Source organism: Hyla sarda, chromosome 8, assembly GCF_029499605.1.
Source record: "Hyla sarda isolate aHylSar1 chromosome 8, aHylSar1.hap1, whole genome shotgun sequence".
Taxonomy (NCBI): Eukaryota; Metazoa; Chordata; class Amphibia; order Anura; family Hylidae; genus Hyla; species Hyla sarda.
The window spans coordinates 87010676-87033132 of NC_079196.1; the positions used below are offsets into that span (position 1 = coordinate 87010676).

The 22457-nt window shown below is 44.6% G+C and overlaps 1 protein-coding gene and 1 long non-coding RNA gene across 4 annotated transcripts in view; one reads left to right on the plus strand and one right to left on the minus strand.

The window, feature by feature from the left end:
• LOC130284178 (uncharacterized) overlaps positions 1 to 20524 on the minus strand; it is a 39151-nt gene extending 18627 nt beyond the window's left edge. Inside the window, exons 1-3 of one of the 2 annotated variants that reach the window (XR_008846938.1) lie at positions 20378 to 20524; positions 10292 to 10372; positions 6049 to 6173 (exon numbers count right to left, since the gene is read on the minus strand). This is a non-coding gene — a long non-coding RNA (uncharacterized LOC130284178). Of the gene's footprint in view, positions 1 to 6048; positions 6174 to 10291; positions 10373 to 20377 lie in introns of those variants that run through there. The other variant, XR_008846937.1, reaches the window with a different exon arrangement.
• A 46-nt stretch (positions 20525 to 20570) lies between these two features.
• ERBB4 (erb-b2 receptor tyrosine kinase 4) overlaps positions 20571 to 22457 on the plus strand; it is a 1050606-nt gene continuing 1048719 nt past the window's right edge. The window contains exon 1 of one of the 2 annotated variants that reach the window (XM_056534264.1): positions 20571 to 21125. In XM_056534264.1, coding sequence (XP_056390239.1) covers positions 21017 to 21125 — 109 coding nt within the window. In that variant the 5' untranslated portion in view covers positions 20571 to 21016. The remainder of the gene's footprint in view (positions 21126 to 22457) is intronic. The other variant, XM_056534265.1, reaches the window with a different exon arrangement.

The following is a 22457-nucleotide window of genomic DNA, read 5'->3' on the forward strand; positions in this document are numbered from 1 at the left end:
GACAACAGCGAGCAACATTTGCAACCTGTGCCAGAAGAAACTGAGTCGTGGGAAGTCAAACACCCACCTAGGCACATGATGTCACATCACAAACGCCTATGGGATCAACACGTCAGTACAAGCAGCACACAAAGTCAAAGCCTCCATCTTCCTCCTGGTCCAGCATCTTCAGCCAGGTAAACCACTGCTGCCCTCCTTGCCCCCTCTCAACCATCCGCCTCTCCGTCTCTTGCCTTGAGCAGTTCCTGCTCATCTGCCCACAGTCAGGTGTCTGTCAAGGAGATGTTTGAGCGCAAGAAGACACTAGTCACCCCCTAGCCCGGCGTCTGACAGCTGGCTTGTCGGAACTGCTAGCCTGCCAGCTTTTACCATACAAGCTGGTGAAGTCTGAGGCCTTTGTAGCCATTGGGACACCGCAGTGGAAGGTACCTGGCCGAAATTTTTTTGCACAAAAGGCAATCCCCAACCTTTACTCCATTGTGCAAAAGGAAATTATGGCATGTCTGGCACACAGTGTAGGGGCAAGGGTCCATCTGACCACTGATACCTGGTCTGCAAAGCATGGTCAGGGCAGGTATATCACCTACACTGCGCATTGGGTAAACCTGGTGACGGCTGCCAAGCATGGAATGGTGGAGTTGGTGACACCACCACGACTTGCACGCAGGCCTGCTGCCACCTCCTCTACTGCTCCTACTCCATTCTCTTCCATAACCTCCTCGGCCGAGTCCTCTTCAACTGCTGTGTCTTGCTCCACATCACCGGCACCCCCCCCCCCCCCCCAGCTCCCCAGGTGCTATTCCACATCCCGGATACGGCAGTGTCACGCCATCTTGGGGTTGACTTGCCTCAAAGCGGAGAGTCACACCGCACCACCGTCCTGCATTATAGAGTCTTCTGGACTTTATGATAATTTAAACTTGAATTTTCAAGAGTACTAACCATTACACAAAGGAAAGCTTGTTGCGTGTCATTTTTTAACTTACATTTTCAAAAGTAAAATACAGAGAGGGAAGAACTCTGTTTCTTTATTTTGATGAAAAATGTTATTTAGAAAATCATTTCTTTGTCTGTTTCTCCATCCTGCATTATTGAGTCTTTTGGACTCTTGGATATGCGCTTGTTCTTATATTTCAACCATGTGTACATGCCTAATTTTTCTGGCCTCTGATGCTGCACTTTTTCTGCTGCTGCAATTTTTCTGGCCGCTGCTTTCATCTTGATTTGATGAAAATTTTTATTTTGAAAAGGATTTCTCTGTGATTTTCACCATCCTGCATCATAGAGTCTTCTGGACTTTCTGATAATTTAAACTTGAATTTTCCAGAGTACTAACCATTACACCAAGGAACGCTTGTTGCATGTGATTTTTAAACTTAGATTTTCAAAAATAAAATACAGAGAGGGATGAACTCTGTTTCTTCATTTGATGAAAAATTTTATTTAGAAAATAATTTCTTTGTCTGTTTCTCCGTCCTGCATTATAGAGTCTTCTGGACTCTTGGATATGCGCTTGTTCTTATTTTTCAGCCATGTGTACATGCCTAATTTTTCTGGCCTCTGGTGCTGCTTTTTATGCTGCCGCAATTTTTCTGGGCGCTGCTACAGCTGCAGCTGCAACAATACCAAATTTTAGAGCCATATGTACATGCCTAATTTTTCTGGTACTCTCTGCTGACATCTCTGTCCATTTTAGCAACCGTGCATATTAGCTGTATGGTAAGGGTAGCATGGTGGCTCAGAGGTTAGCACTGCTGACTTGCAGCGCTGGGGCCTTGGGTTCAAATCCCACTATGTGCTGCCTCAAGGGGGGCTCTAACTATGTGCTGCCTAATATGATGGAATCTTATGTGCTGCCTAAAGGGGAGCTCTAACCTTGTGCTGCCTAACATGGGGGAATCTATGTGCTGCCTAAAGGGGGGATCTAATTATGTGCTGCCTAATATGGGGGAATCTATGTGCTTTTATGTTCGTGACATCACTACATATGAACGGCCGACAAATGGGTGAGGTTCAACTCTGCCCAATCCAGAATCACACTTACAGTGAGGATCAAAAATTTGTATTAATGTGCATTAAGAAGCCAAGGAAAGATGGAAAAATCTCCAAAAGGCATCAAATTACAGATTAGACATTCTTATAATATGTCAACAAAAGTTAGATTTTATTTCCATCGTTTACTCTCAAAATAACAGAAAACAAAAAAATGGCATCTGCAAAAGTTTGGGCACCCTGTATAGTTAATATCTTGTACTGCCCCCTTTGGAAAGTATCACAGCTTGTAAACGCTTTTTGTAGCCAGCCAAGAGTCTTTCAATTCTTGTTTGAGGTATCTTTGCCCATTCTTCCTTACAAAAGTCTTCCAGTTCTTTGAGATTTCTGGGCTGTCTGTCACGCACTACTCTTTTAAGGTCTACCCATAGATTTTCAATTATGTTGAGGTCAGGAGATTGTGAAGGCCATGGCAAAACCTTCAGTTTACGCCTCTTGATGTAATCCCCCATGGATTTCGATGTGTGTTTAGGATCATTATCCATTTGTAGGAGCCATCCTCTCTTTAACTTCAGCTTTTTCACAGATGGCATCAAGTTAGCATCCAAAAGTTGCTGAAATTTTATTGAATCCATTTTTTCTTCTACTCGTGAGATGTTCCCTGTGCGACTGGCTGCAATACAACTCCAACGCATGATTGATCCACTTAACAGTTGGACAGAGGTTCTTTTCATTAAATTATGTTCCCCTTCTTCTCCAAACATACCTTTGCTCATTCCGGAGAAAAAGTAAAATTTTAACCTCATCGGTCCACAGAACTTGTTTCCAAAATGCATCAGGCTTGTCTATATTTTAATTTGCAAAGTTCAAATGCAGATTTTTGTGGTGAGGTCGTAGAAGAGGTTTTCTTCTGATGACTCTTCCATAAAGACCATATTTGTACAAGTATCTCTTTAGAGTGGAATAGTGTACCACAACTGCAGTGTCTGCCAGATCTTTCTGGAGGGAATGTGCAGTCTAACGTGGCTTTTGAATTGGTTTTCTCAAAATCCTGCACGCTTTTCTGTCTGATATTTTTCTTGGTCTTCCAGATCTTGCCTTGACTTCCACTGTTCCTGATGACTGCCATTTCTTAATTACATTCCGAACAGAGGATATTGACATCTGAAAATGTTTTGCTGTCTTCTTATAACCTTCTCCAGCTTTGTGAGCATCAACTATTTTCAGTTTCAGATTTCTAGACAACTGCTTAGAAGAACCCATGGTGCTGATTGTTGGGGCAAGGTCAGATGAGTCTGGGCATTTAAAACATTTGAGATTGACATCACCTGGTCTTCCCAGATGATGATTGAAAACAATCCATGACACTGGCAGGTCTCAGCTTTGCAAAGTGGGCAGTGCATGCTATAAATTCTGCAGGGTGCCCAAACTTTTGCAGATGCCATTTTTTTGTTTTCTGTTATTTTGAAAGTGTAAATGTTGGAAATAAAATCTAACTTTTGTTGACATATTATAAGAATGTCTAAACTGTAATTTAATGCCTTTTGGAAATTTTACAATCTTTCCTTGGCTTCTTTATGCACATTAATACAATTTTTTTACCTGGGGTGCCCAAACTTTTGATCCCCACTGTATCTCTCTCAGGAGACTTTGTGACCTCATGTCTTTCTGTTTGTTGATGTACAATACAGCTGTCAGGCTGTCTGATTGAACTCTTACTGCCTTCCCTTGAATCTGAGGTGCAAAATGGAATAGGGCCGATCTGATGGCTCTCATTTCCAGGAGATTTAAACATAGCATCTTCTCCAGGGGAGACCAGGTCCCCTGGACTGTCATGTCCAATAAGTGAGCTCCCCAGCCTACAAGGGATGCAGCTGTGGTAAGTATGATCCACACAGCTTCCCACCATCTCAGGGAGGACCGGACATGAGGGGACAGGGAGTGCACAGAATTTAGTCCCACTGGACTGTGATCCTACTTGGCTAATACTTCCGACTAAAGCGGAGGTAGGTGTCACAGTGCCCAAGGCACCGCCTCTGTGCTTGCTGACATTAGACCCAACATTCTCATTAGATAATGAATTGTTACTTTCTTGGGAACTAAGAGAATTCGGCTGTATCCTGTACCCGTAGCTTTTTTCGGGAGTCAGATGAATTCTCATCGCCACAGAGTCCAGAAGGAACCCCAGGAATTTCACTGAGGTGGCTGGTTTGTTGCAATTGATTATCCAGCCTAGCTGGTGAAGGAAGGATACAGCAATCTGAATATGTTGGGATACGATCGCTTGAGTGGAGGCTTTGAGGAGCCAATCGTCTAGGAAAGGGACTATAGATAGACCCTGAAGTCTCAAAGCTGCCACCATGAAAACTACTACCTTGGTAAATGTGTGTGGGGCCGAAGAAATTCCAAACGGGAGGGCAACAAACTGATAGTGCCTTAGAACTCCTCTGAATTTGAACAGTGTTCCTTAAGAATCTTCTGGACCCATGGTGGATGGGGATATGAAGAGGTCCTTGAGGTCCAAAGTTGCCGGGAAATCCCCTGGCATTAGAAGATTGATGACAGACTGAATCGTTTTCATACATAAATCTGATAGGCCAGTTGAAGAACCTTAGGTCTATAATCATTCTCCATTCCCCGGTTACTTTGGGGACCAAGAACACAGGAGAAGAGATGCCCACCTCTTACTCCTGAATGGGAACCTCTTCTAGGGCTCCCTTTTGGAAAAATTCTGGAATATAGGTTTCCAGAATCTTTTGTTTGTTGGAAGGTAGGAGTCTGGTCCTCACAAAATTGTCTGGAGGAACACTGTCCAACTCCACTCTGTAACCCTCTGAAATTATGCGCAGGACCCACGGGTCCTGAATGTGAGTCTGCCAAGCAGGCAAAAAATGCTGAAGGTGACCGCAGACAGGAAATGAAGAAGAGGGGACTTGAGACAGAACGGGAGCACTGGCAAAAGTTCAAGAGCCTTGGAGAGGCCCATAGTCAGGGCGCTGAGGACTTTCCGCCCTTGGAACCCTTGGAACCCCTGGAGCGCCTAGCGCCCCTTTTTTGGGCCCCCAATCTTTTTAGGTTTTTGCTTGGGAACCAGATCTCAGTTCCCATGACGCCTGCATCGACCGCGAAAGGGCTGTTGAGGAAGAGATTTCCCTTTCCTATCAGACAGCCCCTCCATTATGCGGTTGAGTTCAGTCCCAAATAAAATGCCAGGCTCATACGCCATCGCACACAAAGTATGCTTAGACCTCCAAGGCTTAAACTACAAATGGTGATGGCCCGCAGAAGAAAGAGCCATAGTTTTAGAGGCTAACTTCAATTGTTAAGGAGCGGCATCCCACAAAAAATCAATCACAAGACTAGTCGTCTTGCAAGACGCCAGGATGTCATCCCTAGAAACCCCTTGGTCTAAGTCGGCCTGGATCTGAGAGAACCTAGCTCTCAGAAATTTGGCTACCTCAGTGGAGGCTAAAGCCACAGAAGCAGAAGCGAAGGCAGTCGAATAAGGCGCAGTCTGCCTTGCGGTACATGGGATCCTGAAGGCTGGAGCCATCATCAGAAGGAACCATGGTCCACTTGGTTAACTTGGAGATGGCCCAATCCACCTGAGGAACATGTCCCCCTGGTCTTCCAGCATCGGAAACATGCTCTTAAACCGCTTGGTAAGAACAGGACCTTTCTACGGCTTCTTCCACTCAGTCTTCATCAAAGACAAAAGGGAATCATCTGCTTTAAAGGCCCTAGGCCCCTTAGAGGCAAATGTAGAGGCTTCCCCCCATCAGCCTCATGGTCCCCCAACCTGATGGACCTAAGCAGCCACTGGGTTCTCTCTTTCTTCTTCAGAGGATGAAGATTGTGAATCCTCATGGGCTGTTTCTTCAGACACCTCCCTGGGTGGTGAAGATGGTCTAGTACGCTTAGCTGATACCACCTGCTTCAGCTCTTCTATGGATGCCCCCCATCTTATTCATATTAGGAGACACAGTGTCCTTCACCCACACAACAATATCCTGCATGGTCGGTTCTTGTTGGGCTTGACATCTCGCATGGCAGAACGGGCAACGGGAAAATTGGTAATTATCCTTTAATAGTGCCTGACAGTCATGGCACTGGAGATGTTTTCTCTTAGACGTCTCTTTTTTAGCAGGTGTCTCCCGGGGACCGTCAGCCAAAGACATGCTCTGAAAAAGATAAGAGCAGTTAGATGGAAAGGGAGATAGAAAGGATAAACTTATCCCCAAAGAAAAAGAAAAAAAATTTGCTTTGTCAAATGGAAAGCTACAAAAGCAACAAACATTGCAGGAAGAAAGCACTATAGCAAAAGCTATGCACACTGAAAGCAGTACTTGGACAAAAGTCAAAGTACCAGCGCTCCAGGAGACCTTAAGCCTGCACTGGCTGGCTTAAATAGTCTCCTGGGCACCAAACGCTTAAGCTCTGCTCCAAATGGGCGGAATCTGGAAATAAAATTTATTATTTCAAGTATAAGTAAAAAACCAATAACCCTTAATAGGAAAGAATGTGTAAACAACCCCTGTGAAAAGTGAGCAGAAACTACAGTAGTAACTCACAAAAACCTCCATCCAAAGGACCGGAAGTAATGACAGACGCGAGGGCGCACCGCCCCACCCCCTCACAGAGGGCAGAGTTCACACGAGGAGGAAGCCAGGAGGAACAGCCCCGCCGCCGGCTCACAAAATCACACCAAGCGGAAGCGCCGCCCGAGAAAGGAAAGAAAGTTGGGTAAGAAAGACCCCAGAGGTATGTCAGGAAAAAACACCTAGGGAGACCCAGTTAGAAAGACACAATGTCAAGGATACTGGACACAACCTGTCCAAAGGACAGAAAAAAACACAAGGGGCAGGGCCATTCTTCCCCTATATGTATGGGTGGTGGGAGGGTCTAATTACACATTTAATTAAGAGGTTGTCAATAAAATTTCCACCGGTCCTAGCCAGTCTACAGGGGCAGAATACCCCATCTGTGCCACTGGTTAGGACATAACGGAAGCTGTCTTTTATTACTTGGATAGCTGTAATAAAATGATTGGGGAAGATTGCTCAAAAGTGCCACTAGAGGGAGCTGGGCTCTGGGAAATACCTAAAGGTAGTGAAGCTTGTGCTCACAGGAGTGTGCTAAGAGGATCAGTTTATACAGCTCAGAGCAACTCCAGTCTACACAGCCCCCTAGACACAATACAACGCCAACCCCAGTATTCACCAGTGAGAAGTCCTCACCATATCCCTCCTTCTGCTTCTTACATAGGTAAAACTCATTCTTCGCAGCCCAGAGATCCATGAGATCCTCTACGATTAAATGAGTTAACCCCAGACAAGATTTACAGCTTCGTCAATTCTCCCATCCAGATTTGATGCCTTTCTCCCTTGACATTATCAGCTTTTGCACAGGCAGTTAAAACGTTGGACCACATGAGAAGGGATGTATTTGATAGAAAATACATACAGTAATGATATGCTTATGTTTAACCCCTTAACGATGAGTGCCATAAATGTACGGCGCTGCAAAGTGTCACCTCAATCATAGTGCCATACATTTACGACGCTGCGTTCCTTAATCACCGTCTCTGGACACGGTGATCGGAACGGGATGACTACTGATATCTATCAGCAGCCATCCAGGCATATCGCCAAGGGGGATCCTGAATCCCCCCGTTGTCGGCGATCGCTGTGATTCACCAGTCCGGGATGGTTAGGTCTCTGGTGACCGGATCGTCCAGAAAATAGGGATGATTGGAGCTGTCAGAGACAGCCTCGATCATCCTAAAGGATAGGAGTGAGGTGGCAGGGGTACCACCTCCTCCTATCCCCTGCAATTGGCCGGTGAATCGCAGGGCAGGGGCTACGGGGGGGGGGGGGGGGGGGAATCAAAGCTGAGATCCCTGCTCTGCCAGCCCCTGGGAGTCCGGGCAGAACAGGTTTAAGATGGTGGCGGTGGTGGTTACTGGTGGCAGACAGTGGGGGGACGGCAACAGACAGCGGGGGACCGGCGGCCGGGAGGACCGGTGGCAGCAGAATGCAGGTGGCGGCAGTGGCGGAGACAGAGGCAGCAGTGAAGATCTGGTAAGTGATCTTCACTGCTGCCTTGTAGTTTCACAACTCCAACTCCTAGCATGTCCAGATGGGCATGCTGGGATTTATAGTTTTGCAACATCTGGAGGGCTACAGTTTAGAGACCACTGTATAGTGGTCTCCAAACATTGCACTTAAAGATGTTGCAAAACTAAAACTCCCAGAATGCCCTTCGGCTGTCCGAGCATGCTGAGAGTTGTAGTTTTGCAACAACTGGAGGCACACTGGTTGGGAAACACTGTCTGTTTGATAACTCAGAGTTTCCCAACCCGTGTGCCTCCAGCTGTTGCAAAACTACAACTCCCAGCATGCACTGACGGCCCCCCCAATAAAAATTTAAAACGTCTTATACAGCAGTGTTTCCAAAACGGGGCCTCCAGCTGTTGCAAAATAACTCCCAGCATTGCCGGACAGCCATTGACTGTACAGGCATGCTGGGAATTTTGCAACAGCTGGAGGCACCCTGTTTGGTGAGCACTGTCATGTCCCTATGCAAATCCCTAATGTAGGCCTCAAATGCGCATGGCGCTCCCTCACTTCAGAGCCCTGTCGTATTTCAAGGAAACAGTTAAGGGTCACATTTGAGGTATTTCCATACTCGGAAGAAATTGCGTTACTAATTTTGGGGGGCTTTTTCTCCTTTTACCCCTTATGAAAAGGTAAAGTTGGGGTCTACAACAGCATATAAGTGTAAAAAAAATTTACATTTTTTACACTATCATGCTGGTGTTGCCCCATCCTTTTCATTTTTACAAGAGGTAAAAGGAAAAAAAGCCCCTCAAAATTTGTAACTCAATTTCTCCTGAGTACGGAAATGCCCCACATGTGGGTGCAAAGTGATAAGTGGGTGCACAACATGGCTCAGAAGTGAGAGCACACCAGCTACATTTGAGGTCTCACGGAATGTAACAAGGGGTATAGTGAGCCTTAACATCCCACAGGTGTTAGACAAATTTTCATTAAAGTTGGAGGCAAAAATGAAAAATCCGATTTTTTCACTAAAATGCTGGTGTTACCCCAAAGTTTTTATTTTCACAGGGGGTAATAGGAGAAAAAGAGTAAGTAAATACCCCATATGTGGATGTAAAGTGCTCTGCTGGCAAACAACAGGGCTCAGAAGAGAAGGAACGTCATTAGGCTTTTGGAGAGAGAATTTGGCTGGAATTGAAGGCCATTTGCATTTACAAAGCCCCGTGCTGCAGTGGACCCCCCCCCCCCCCCCACATGTGACCCCATTTTGGAAACTACACCCCTCACGGAATGTAATAAGGGGTGCAGTGAGCATTTATGCCTCACTGGTGTCTGACAGATTTTTGGAATAGTGGTCCATAAAAATGAAAAATTAAATTTTTCATTTGCACAGCCCACTGTTCCAAAGATCTGTCAAATGCCAGTGGGGTGTAAATACTCACTGGACCCCTTATTATATTCTGTGAAGGGTATAGTTTCCAAAATGGGTGTCATAAAATGGGGTATTTCTAACATAAAGACCCTCAAATTCACTTCAAAACTGAACTGGGCCCTGAAAAATTCTGATTTTGAAAATTGCTGCTAAACTTTGAAGCCCTCTAATGTCTTCAAAAAGTAAAAACATGTCAACTTTATGATGCCAACACAAACTAGACATATTGTATATGTGAATTAATATATCATTTATTTGTAATGTCCACATTCCTTACAAGCAGAGAGCTTCAAAGTTAGAAAAATGCTAAATTTTCAAATTTTTCATGAAACTTTTTATTTTTTAACCAAGAAATGATGCAAGTATCGATGAAAATTTACCACTAACATAAAGTAGAATATGTAACGAAAAAACTGTCTCGGAATCAAATTCAAATGTTAAAGCATTAAAATGACAGTGCTCAGATTTGCAAAAAACGGCTGCATCATTAAGAGGTTAAAGGAGCTATCCTAGAATAAAAATAAAAAAAGAAGCTAATTTCTTCTACAAACAGTGCCACAATTGTCCTTAGGTTTTGTGTGGTATTACAACTTGGCTCCATTCACTTCAATGGTACAAAGCTGTAATACCACACACAACCTGAGGACAGGGGTGGTGCTGTTTTTGGAAGAAATCTGTTATTCTAATATTGGGCAACCCCATTAGGGCTACTTGTCCTGATCAGTATCATAGCTAAAGGGGGCAGCAAGACACTGCCTTGTTCAGGTTATTTAGATTTATGGCTAGGGGCAACAAAGTGAATCTTTACCTGGAGTGAAGAAAAGCCAAGCTATAAGTCTGGTCCTGATGCTGATGATTTAACCCTTGCTGTGAAAAGACAATGGACAGCCTGGGGGGTATAGAAAGTTCTGCATTAGTCAGCCACCCGGATATTATTTTATTTTTCCTTGCAAAAAAATAAAAAATAAAACACACCATCTATTTAATATGTTGACACTACTTAGATCAGTATTTCCCATTAAGTGTGCAAAACTGCAACTCCCAGTATGCCCAGTTAGTCGTTGGCTAGTTTTACAATAGCTGGAGGCACACTGGTTGGGTAACACTGATATACATAAACTTAATAATAATGATAATAATAGTAATTATCAGAACATTTATGGTATCTTTATCAGTGTTTCCTAATCAGTGTGCAAAACTTCAACTCCCATCATGCCTGTACTGCCGTTTGCTGTGTGGACATGCTGGGAGTTGTAGTTTTTCAGTAACTGGAGACACCCTGGTTGGGAGATAATCATCACAATAATTTTAATAATTATAACATTTATCTATATCAGTGTTCCCAACCAGTCTGCAAGACTACAACTCCCAGCATGCCCTGACAACCGTTGTATGCGTAGTTTTGAAATAGCTGAGGGAACACGGATTGAGAAACACTAATATAAATAACAGTTATCATTATTCTTAATAATAATAATCATCATCATCATAATGTAATATTAATAATAATAATAATAACAATAATGTTTATCTGTATCAGTGTTTCTTAACCCCTTAAGGACCCAGCCCAAATATACCTTAAGGACCCGGACATTTTTTGAACATCTGACCACTGTCCCTTCAAGCATTAATAACTCTGGGATGCTTTTACCTTTCATTCTGAATCCGAGATTGTTTTTTCGTGACATATTCTACTTTATGTTAGTGGTAAAATTTTGTCGATACTTGTATCATTTCTTGGTGAAAAATTCAAAAATTTGATGAAAAAATTGAAAATTTTGCATTTTTTTTTAACTTTGAAGCTCTCTGCTTATAAGGAAAATTGATATTCCAAATAAATGATACATTGATTCACATATACAATATGTCTACTTTATGTTTGCATCATAAAGTTGACATGTTTTTACTTTTGGAAGACATCAGAGGGCTTCAAAGTTCAGCAGCAATTTTCCAATTTTTCACAAAATTTTCAAAATCGGAATTTTTCAGGGACCAGTTCAGATTTGAAGTGGATTTGAAGGGCCTTCATATTAGAAATACCCCACAAATTGGGTCTAATTCTAAAAACTGCACTCCTCAAAGTATCCAAAATGACATTCAGTTAGTGTGTTAACCCTTGGTGTTTCACAGGAATAGCAGCAAAGTGAAGGAGAAAATTCAAAATCTTCATTTTTTTACACTCGCATGTTCTTGTAGACCCAGTTTTTGAATTTTTACAAGTGGTAATAGGAGAAAAAGCCCCACAAAATTTGTAACCCAATTTCTCTAGAGTAAGGAAATACCTCATATGTGTATGTCAAGTGTTCGGCGGGCGCAGTAGAGGGCTCAGAAGGGAAGGAGCAACAATAGGATTTTGGAGAGCGAGTTTTTCTGAAATGGTTTTTGGGGGGCATGTCACATTTAGGAAGCCCCTATGGTGTCAGAACAGCAGAAAACCCCACATGGCATACCATTTTGGAAACTACACCCCTCAAGGTACGTAACAAGGGGTCCAGTGAGCCTTAACACCCCACAGGTGTTTGACGACTTTTAGTTAAAATCGGATGTGTAAATGGAAAAAGAAATTTCACTAAAGTGCAGTTTTTTCCCCCAAATTTACCATTTATATAAAGGGTAATGGGAGAATATGCCCCCCAAAATTTGTTACCCCATCTCTTCTGAGTATGGAAATACCCCATATTGGGACGTAAAATGCTCTGCTGGCGAACTACAATGCTCAGAAGAGAAGGAGTCACATTTGGCTTTTTGAAAGCAAATTTTGCTAAAATGTTTTTTTGGGGGCATGTCGCATTTAGGAAGCCCCCGTGGTGCCAGAACAGCAAAAAATACCCACATAGCATACTATTTTGGAAACTACACCTCTTACAGAACGTAACAAGGGGTACAGTGAGCCTTAACTACCCACAGGTGTTTGACTACTTTTTGTTAAAGTTGGATGTGTAAATGAAAAAAAAGTTTTTTTTTAACTAAAATGCTGTTTTTTCCCTAAATTGTAAATTTTTACAAGGGGTAATTGGAGAAAATTATGCCCAAAACTTGTAACCCCATTTCTTCTGAGTATGGAAATACCCCATCTGTGGACATCAAGTGCTCTGCTGGCAAACTACAATGCTCAGAAGAGGAGGAGCACCATTGAGCTTTTGGAAAGAGAATTCGTTTGGAATGGTAGTCAGGGGTCATGTGCATTTACAAAGCCTCCCGTGGTGCCAGAACAGTGGACCCCCCACATGTGACCCCATTTTTTAAACTACACACCTCGCAGAATTTAATAAGGGGTGCAGTGAGTATTTACACCCCACTGGCTTTTGGCAGATCTTTGGAACAGTGGGCTGTGCAAATGAAAAATGTAATTTTTCATTTTCACGGACCACTGTTCCAAAAATCTGTCAGACACCTGAGGGGCATAAATTCTCACTGTACCCCTTATTACATTACATGAGGGGTGTAGTTTCCAAAATGGGGTCACATGTGGGGTCACATTTTCTGGCACTATGGGGGCTTTGTAAACACACGTGGCCTTCAATTCCGGACATATTTTCTCTTCAAAATCCTAATGATGCTCCTTCTCTTCTGAGCATTGTAGTGCGCCAACAGAGCACTTTACATTCACATATGGGGTATGTTCTTACTCAGAAGAGATGGGGTTACCAATTTTGTGGGGCTTTTTTCCTATTTCCCCTTGTGAAAATGAAAAATTTAGGCTAACACCAGCATTTTAGTGAAAACATTTTATTTCTAATTTTCCCATCCAACTTTAATGAAAATTTGTCAAACACCTGTGGGGTGTTAAAGCTCACTATACCCCTTGTCATGTTCCGTGAGGGGTGTAGTTTCCAAAATGGGGTCACATGTTTGTATTTATTGTTTTGCGTTTATGTCAGAACTGCTGTAAAATCAGCCCCCCCCCCCCCCCCCCCGGTGCAAATCACCAATTTAGGCCTCAAATGTTCATGGTGCGCTCTCACTCCTTGTTGTGCGTCCGCAGAGCATTTTATGCCCACATATGGGGTATTTCCATACTCAGGAGAAATTGCGTTACAAATTTTGGGGGTCTTTTTTTCCTTTTTTGTGAAAATAAAAAGTATAGGGCAACACCAGCATGTTAGTGTAAATGTTTTTATTTTTTTACACTAACAAGCTGGTGTAGCCCCCAACTTTTCCTTTTCATAACGGGTAAAAGGAGAAAAAGCCCCCAAAAATTTGTAGTGCAATTTCTCCTGAGTACGGAAATACCCCATATGTGGCCTTAAACTGTTTCCTTGAAATACGACAGGGCTCCGAAGTGAGAGAGCGCCATGCGCATTTGAGGACTAAATTAGGGATTGCATAGGGGTGGACATAGGGGTATTCTACGCCAGTGATTCCCAAACAGGGTGCCTCCAGCTGTTTCTAAACTCCAAGCATGCCTGGACAGTCAGTGGCTGTCTGGAAATGCTGGGAGTTGTTGTTTTGCAACAGCTGGAGGCTAAGTTTTGGAAACACTGCCGTACAAGACGTTTTTCATTTTTATTGGGGGGGACAGTGTAAGGGGGTGTTTTTGTAGTGTTTTACCCTTTATTTTTTGTTAGTGTAGTGTAGTGTTTTTAGGGTACGTTCGCACTGGCAGGTTACGGTGAGTTTTCCGCTAGGAGTTTGCGCTACGGCAAAAAATTTGCCGCAGCCCAAACTTGAAGCAGGAAATTTACTGTCAACCTGTTCATGTGAATGTACTCTGTACATTCACAGGGGGGGGGGGGGGGGGGAGGGAGAACCTCCAGCTGTTTCAAAACTACAACTACCAGCATTACTGACAGACCGTGCATGCTGGGAGTTGTTGTACTTTTGCAACAGCTGGAGGCACACTGGTTGGAAAACCTTCAGTTAGGTTCTGTTACCTAACTCAGTATTTTCTAACCAGGGTGCCTCCAGCTGTTGCCAAACTACAACTATCAGCATGTACTGATCACCGAAGGGCATGCTGGTAGATGTAGTTCTGCAACAGCTGGAGGTACGCAACTACAACTCCCAGCATGCCGAGACAGCTGTTTGCTGTCTGGACATGCTGGGATTTGCAGTTTTGCAACATCTGGAGGGCTACAGATTATAGACCACTGCACAGTGATCTCCAAACTGTGGACCTCCAGATGTTGCAAAACCACAAACCCCAGCATGCCCAGACAGCAAACAGCTATGTGGGCATACTAGGAGTTGTAGGTTTGCAAGAATTGGAGGGATATAGTTTAGAGACCATTGTATAGTGGTCTCAAACTGTAGCCCTCCAGCTGTTGCAAAACTACATATTCCAGCATGCCCAAACAGCTGTCTGGGCATGCTGGAAGTTCTAGTTTTGCAACATCTGGAGGGCTAGAGTTTAGAGACCACAGTCTCAGACTGTAGCCCTCCAGATCAACTTACCGGGCTTCCGTAGGATCCAGGGAGCCGTCCTCTTGTGACGCACGTCATCGCCGCTGCCGATCTCCATCGCCCGCAGCCTCCGGACCGGTAAGTGGACGTCGGAGTTCGGTCCCCTTCGTTTCCCCGTTCTGCCCCGCCTATTGTGGGTGGGTAGGATGGGGAAAACTAAAGTTAACCCCCCCGCCCCCGATCTGCTATTGGTCGTCACTTCTGACAACCAATAGCAGACCAATAGCAGGGATAGGAGGGGTGGCACCCCTGCCACCTCACTCCTATGCCTACAGGTGGATCTTGGGTGTCTTAGACAACCGCGATTCTCCTTATATTCCGGGTCACCGGGTCACCATAGACCCGTATGACCCAGAATCGGCGCAAATCGCAAGTGTGAATTCACTTGCGATTTGCGCCGATCGCCGACATGGGGGGGTATGATGACCCCCCTGGGCATTTGCGCGGGGTGCCTGCTGATAGAAATCAGCAGTCACCCCGGTCCGGTCCCTGCCCGGCGCGCGGCGGGGACCGAAATTCCCACGGGCGTATGGATACGCCCTGGGTCCTTAAGTACCAGGATGGCAAGGCGAATCCATACGCCCTAGGTCCTTAAGTGGTTAACCAGTCTGCAAGACTACAACTCCCAGCAAGCCCGGACAGCCAACGGCAGTCCGGGCATGCTGGAAGTCGTGGTTTTGCAAAAGCTGGGGACACCCTGGTCGGGAAACACTGATATGGATGAACGTTATAATAATAATTATTATAATTAATAATAATTAATAAATAATTAATGATAATACTAACAAAATTTATCTATATTTCCCAACCAGTCTGCAAAACTGCAGCTCTCAGCATGCCCGAACAGCCGTCAGCTGTCTGAGTATGGTGGGAGTTGTAGCTTTGCAACAGCTGGAGGCACACAGATTGGAAAACACTTGATAAAGCTAAACATTATAATAATTATATATATATATATATATATATATATATATATATATATATATAACTCAATGGGGGAGATTTATCAAAACCTGTGCAGAGGAAAAGTTGCCCAGTTGCCCATAGCAACAAATCAGTTTGCTTCTTTCATTTTTAACAAAGCCTCTGAAAAATTAAAGAAGTGATCTGATTGGTTGCTATGGGCAACTTTTCCTCTGGACAGGTGTTGATAAATATCCCCCATTATGTGAGTGTGTATGTATTAGGGATCGACCGATTATCGGTATGGCCGATATTATCGGCCGATAATCACGATTTTGGGCATTATCGGTATCGGCAATTACCTTGCCGATAAGCCGATAATGCCCCGACCCCCGCACCGCCCCCACTGCACCGCGACCGCCCCTCCCCGACCCTCCGCACCGCGACCGCCCCCCGACCCGCCGCACCGCGTCGCACCCCCCACCGCACCGCCCCCATTGCCTCCCCCATCCCCGGTTTTATAATCACCTGTTCCTGGAGCCCCCGCTACTTCTTGCTCCTGCTGCGTCCTGCGTTACGCTGTGCGCAATGACGAGTGACGTGACGTGCGCGACGTGATGTCACCGTCAGTGCGCACAGTGACAGTTCAGGAGGACACCACCGAAACCAGATGTGGAGTGGACCCCGGGAACAGGTAATTATAAAACCGGGGATGGGGGAGGCAATGGGGTCGGTGCGGTGCGGGGGGTCGGTCGCGGTGCGGCGGGTCGGGGGGTCGGTCGCGGGTGCAGTGCGGTGGCGGTCGCAGTGTGGTCCGGCGCGGCGGTGGGTGGAGCGGTGGCGGTGATAGGTCTCAGGACCCCCGGACAGGCAAGGGGAGAGAAGTGGGTGGCGGCGGCGGCCTATGGCACCGCAAAAGCCACTGCAGTGCATTGATTTAAAGCGCCCGCTTTAAATCAATCATCTGCAGCGGTGTCGCGGGGGGATAAATAGCCGATAACTTATACCGGAATATTGGTATAAGTTATCGGCTATCGGCACTAACCTCCACCGATTATAGGTATCGGCCCTAAAAAAACGATATCGGTCGATCCCGTATGTGTGTGCGTGTATGTTCCTGCATCACGTCCAAACGGCTAAAGATATTAACATGAAACTTGGCACACATGTTACTTATATGTCAACAACAAACATAGGATAGGTATTTTAACCCTTACTCACTCCCATTTTCCAGGGGCAGGGTTTTTGTTTAAAGTCCCATACAAGTCTATGGGAAATATATGTTACTGCATAACTTTCAAACAGCTGGAGATATTTTGACAATACTTGGTCACATGTTACTTAGATATCCACTTAAAATATAGGATAGTTAATTTAACCCTTAACTACCCCCATTTGTTAGGGTCTGGGTTTTTGTTTAAAGTCCCATACAAGTCTATGGGAAATGTATGTTCCCACATAACTTCCGTACAGCTGGGAATATTTCAATACCTGCCACACATATTACGGGTCAGGATATGAGGTTGGGATATGAGGTCGGGATAGGAGGCCAGAATAGGAGGTCAGGATCGGAGGTTGAGATAGGTCAAGATAGGAGGACGGATTATGAGAATGGGATATCAGGATGGGATAGGAGGTCAGGATAGGAGGTCGAGATAGGAGGTCAGGATAGGAGGACGGGATAGGAGGACGGGATAGAAGGTTGGGAGAGGAGGTCGGGATAGGAGATCGGGATAGGAGGTCAGGATAGGAGGTCGGGATATGAGGACGGGATATGGGGTTGGGATATGTCAACAATATATGAGGACGGGATATGAGGACGGGATATGACAACAATATATGTGGACGGGATATGAAGTCAAAAGCTTCCTCCTTGGTTTATTTTCCTCCCCAACAAGGATTAGGAAGGAAAAACTGGGCAACGCCGGGTACTCAGCTAGTATATATCCTGAAAAGGTTGTGTAATGAGCTGCTTTGCATATTCCCATATATATATATATATATATATATATATATATATATATATATATATAGATTAGTTAGGAGTAGCCGTATTAGTCCAGTGATGCAAAAAGCAAAATCATCGGTAGTTGCAGTATCTTGTAATACCTTTTTTATTGGACTAACAAGATTTTGTAGAGACAAGCTTTCGAGATTCCTCCCTTTATCAAGTCATAAGCATTTCTGAGCTCACAAGGAGAAAACACAGGTTCTATCTCACAAAATATGCAGGGGTTAAAACAACATTAGTGGAGAATGGACATTAAGTTGGGCCATAAATTGTATAGCAATAGGACGATAGATACAGATAAGGATGAGGAGGGGGGGGGGGGCTGGAGAGCAGAGGTGAGAATGGTGGTTACGCTGGACAGACAATTTTACTATAGAGCCATAGACTGAAGATAAGACTAGACAGGGGAGGGGGAGCAGGGGTGTGATGGTGTTAGAGCAGGGAGAGGGTAGAGAGTTTAGCAAAGTTTATAGGAAATTTTGATAATGGGATAAGAAGCTTAAATCCACATTAAGTCCTCTGTTCTTGGAGTCATAAAGAACTATCATTTTGGCTTCAAATGTCTTTCTTACCTGGGTGTTCTTGAAGTTTCCTTTCAGGATCTTGATTTTGAGGTCCTGTAGGGAGTGACCTGTTTGAGTGAAGTGGTGTCCAACTGGGGTGCAATAGTCCTTTTCTCTATGGTTGTTGATGGACGATCTGTGGAGGTTCATCCTTTTATTGAGTGGCTGACTGGTCTCACCAATGTAACATCCCAGGTCACATTTGGTGCATTGTATCATGTAGACTACATTCTCTGTGGTGCAGGAGTATTGTCCCTTGATGTTGTGTGTCTTGTTGTTGTGGGAGGCCTCAGAATTTGTGCAGATGTGTTGACAGGGTTTACAGCGCGGTTTGGCGCAGGGTTTGGTCCCATTGTCTGTATCTGATGTGTCTGTGGGTAGTTTCCTATTGACCAGCTTTTGTTTTAAGTTGGGTGGTTGTCTGAAGGCCAAGATGGGTGGTTCAGGAAAGATTTGCTTTAACACCTCATCTTCTGCTAGTATTGGCTGCAGGTCCACTCTGCTCTTCAAACACCACGTGAACACCTGCTGCAATACAGAGAGAAACAAACCTCATCACGCATACCACTGGTAGCCACATACAATCCCACCCATGAGGAAATACGCAAAATCATCAAGGACCTGCAGCCAATACTAGCAGAAGATGAGGTGTTAAAGCAAATCTTTCCTGAACCACCCATCTTGGCCTTCAGACAACCACCCAACTTAAAACAAAAGCTGGTCAATAGGAAACTACCCACAGACACATGAGATACAGACAATGGGACCAAACCCTGCGCCAAACCGCGCTGTAAACTCTGTCAACACATCTGCACAAATTCTGAGGCCTCCCACAACAACAAGACATACAACATCAAGGGACAATACTCCTGCACCACAGAGAATGTAGTCTACATGATACAATGCACCAAATGTGACCTAGGATGTTACATTGGTGAGACCAGTCAGCCACTCAATAAAAGGATGAACCTCCACAGATCGTCCATCAACAACCATAGAGAAAAGGACTATTGCACCCCAGTTGGACACCATTTCACCCAAACAGGTCAGTCCCTACAGGACCTCAAAATCAAGATCCTGAAAGGAAACTTCAAGAACACCCAGGAAAGAAAGACATTTGAAGCCAAAATGATAGTTCTTTATGACTCCAAGAACAGAGGACTTAATGTGGATTTAAGCTTCTTATCCCATTATCAAAATTTCCTATAACCTTTGCTAAACTATCTACCCTCTCCCTGCTCTAACACCATCACACCCCTGCTCCCCCTCCCCTGTCTAGTCTTCAGTCTATGGCTCTATAGTAAAATTGTCTGTCCAGCGTAACCACTATTCTCACCTCTGCTCTCCAGCCCCCCCCCCCCTCCTCATCCTTTTCTGTATCTATCGTCCTATTGCTATACAATTTATGGCCCAACTTAATGTCCATTCTCCACTAATGTTGTTTTAACCCCTGCATATTTTGTGAGATAGAACCTGTGTTTTCTCCTCGTGAGCTCAGAAATGCTTATGACTTGATAAAGGGAGGAATCCCGAAAGCTTGTCTCTACATAATCTTGTTAGTCCAATAAAAAAGGTATTACAAGATACTGCAACTACCGATGATTTTGCTTTATATATATATATATATATATATATATATATATATATGAATGGTGTGAGACAGCATCGGGGACCGACCTCCGTGCATGTGAATACCCAAGCAGCCAGCCCAGGATAGTACAAGCAAAGTCCACAAATCACTTATTATGACTTATTATCACTTATTATCATTATTACTATTATTATTACCATTATTATTATTATTACTACTACTATTATTATTACCATTATTATTATTACCATTATTATTATTATTACTATTATTATTACCATTATTTTTTATTATTATTATTATTACCATTATTATTATTACTATTATTACCATTATTTTTATGACTATTATTATTACCATTATTATTATTACTATTATTACCATTATTATTATTATTACCATTATTTTTTTTATTACTATTACCATTATTATTATTATGTTTATCATGCCTCCAGCCAAAGACAGATCCCCTTTTGCATGTCTGACATAGCAGACTAGTTGATAACAATGACCTTCTTCTAATATGCTCATGAGTCACAGACTAGAGCTGCTTAGCCCAGTTGTGCCCCCTTCGCTGCCCACCTCCAGGCCCAACTGTTGCCCCCTCCTCGTGACATGTGCTGTCCTGACTGTAACGGGCAAGAGTGACAGGTGCCACCTGCATGTGGCTTCCAAGTTCAGTGTGAGTGCCGGAGCCAATGGGCTGCTCAGACTGCTTGGAGTAGGCGTTCTAGTCGTCCGAGGTGGGGAGGTCCTATGTGGCGGCTCTCTGCCGCCCGTCCTGCTCTCCCATATGATTGTATGGAGCCAGGCAGCTTACACCGTGCACCACACTGGCACATGCCTCCGAGGCTCTGACAACACCGGGACTTGTCTCAAAGTGAACAGAATAGACGAGAGGAGGAATATCGTGTGTGGAGGAGACCCGGCTGCCCGGGAATAACTTTCCTGTCACCTCAGAGGAAGCCGCGAGCTCCTTGTCTGACACTTAGGACACTCTCTGAAATTTGGGCGAAGAAGGATATATACCCCTGGGACATGTAATTTTGGAAAGGATTTAAGATGACCGACATCGTGAGGATGTGTGGAGCTAGTCAGCATCTCCGCTTTGGATGGCTGGTTGTGCTGTTGTGGGCACTTGGGGCACTTCAGGGGACATGCAGCCAGGCAGGTAAGTGGCACCAGTTTGCAGTAACAGCAGTAACTTGTGTGTCCCCTCTGACCCCCTGGACACGTCTGTAATGAAGCGCCCCCCAGAGGGGCAGACACCTCCGTGCGCGGACTGTGACCGCTCACACACGTCTAGGTCACTTCTCGCTCCTTTATTTATTATGTTGCTTCTTTCTTTGTTTTCTCTTCCACATTCTATGGCTACTGATAAAAAGGCAGCAGAGAATATCTCCTGTATGATTATAGGGTTAATAAGGGATGTGAAGGGCTTGAGCCCCTGCCCTCTTGACACTGGGCAGTGGGGCATCATTATGTGGGCATTTCAATAAATAATTAGGAGAACTGCCCTTTTTTCACTTCAGGCCCTGCCCTCCCCAAATGTCCCTGGGGTTCGTCTATATAGACTTGTAGGCTTCATTAATCTCCATGCCACATACATCTGGCACCCCAAAACCCTGTGGCATGTATGACTTATCACCGTCGGTGTCACCCTGGCATCCATGGCGTTATTTCTATATACAGGTCATCCCTAACCTGCCCCTACACACACATCATTTCTTACTCATGTGCCAGGTAGGGGTTACATGCCAGGGTGGCAACTTATCAAGGCTGGTGGCATGATGTGGGCAGTAGGGGGGCTTCCCATATCTGGTATAGGACACTTTAACCCTTTACAACAGTGGTCCCCAAACTCTGGCCCTCCAGATGTTGCAAAACTACAACTCCCAGCATGCCTGGACAGCCAACGGCTGTCCAGGCATGCTGGGAATTGTAGTTTTGCAACATCTGGAGGGCCACAGTTTGGGGACCACTACTTTACAAAATGCATCATCTAGATCAGTGTTTCCCAACCAGGGTGGCTCCAGTTGTTGCAGAACTACAATGCCCAGCATGCCCAGACGCAGTCTGGGCATGCTGGGAGTTGTAGTTCTGCAACTGCTGGAGGCACCTGGGTTGGGAAACACTGATCAGGATAGTAATCTATCTTTCAGAACTTGCACACAGGTCAGAAATGATAGGTTTTCTTCTATAAGTCACAAGACGGACCATGAAGAATAAGTCTGGGCATGCTGGGAATTGTAGTTCTGCAACAGCTGGAGGCACCCGGAATGGGAAACACTGATCTAGATAGTAATCTGTCTTTCAGAACTTGCACAGACAGGTCAGAAATGATAGATTTTCTTCTGTAAGTCACAAGACGGACCATGAAGAATAAGTCTGGGCATGCTGGGAGTTGTAGTTCTGCAACAGCTAGAGGCACCCGGGTTGGGAAACACTGATCTGGATAGTAATCTATCTTTCAGAACATGCACAGACAGGTCAGAAATGATAG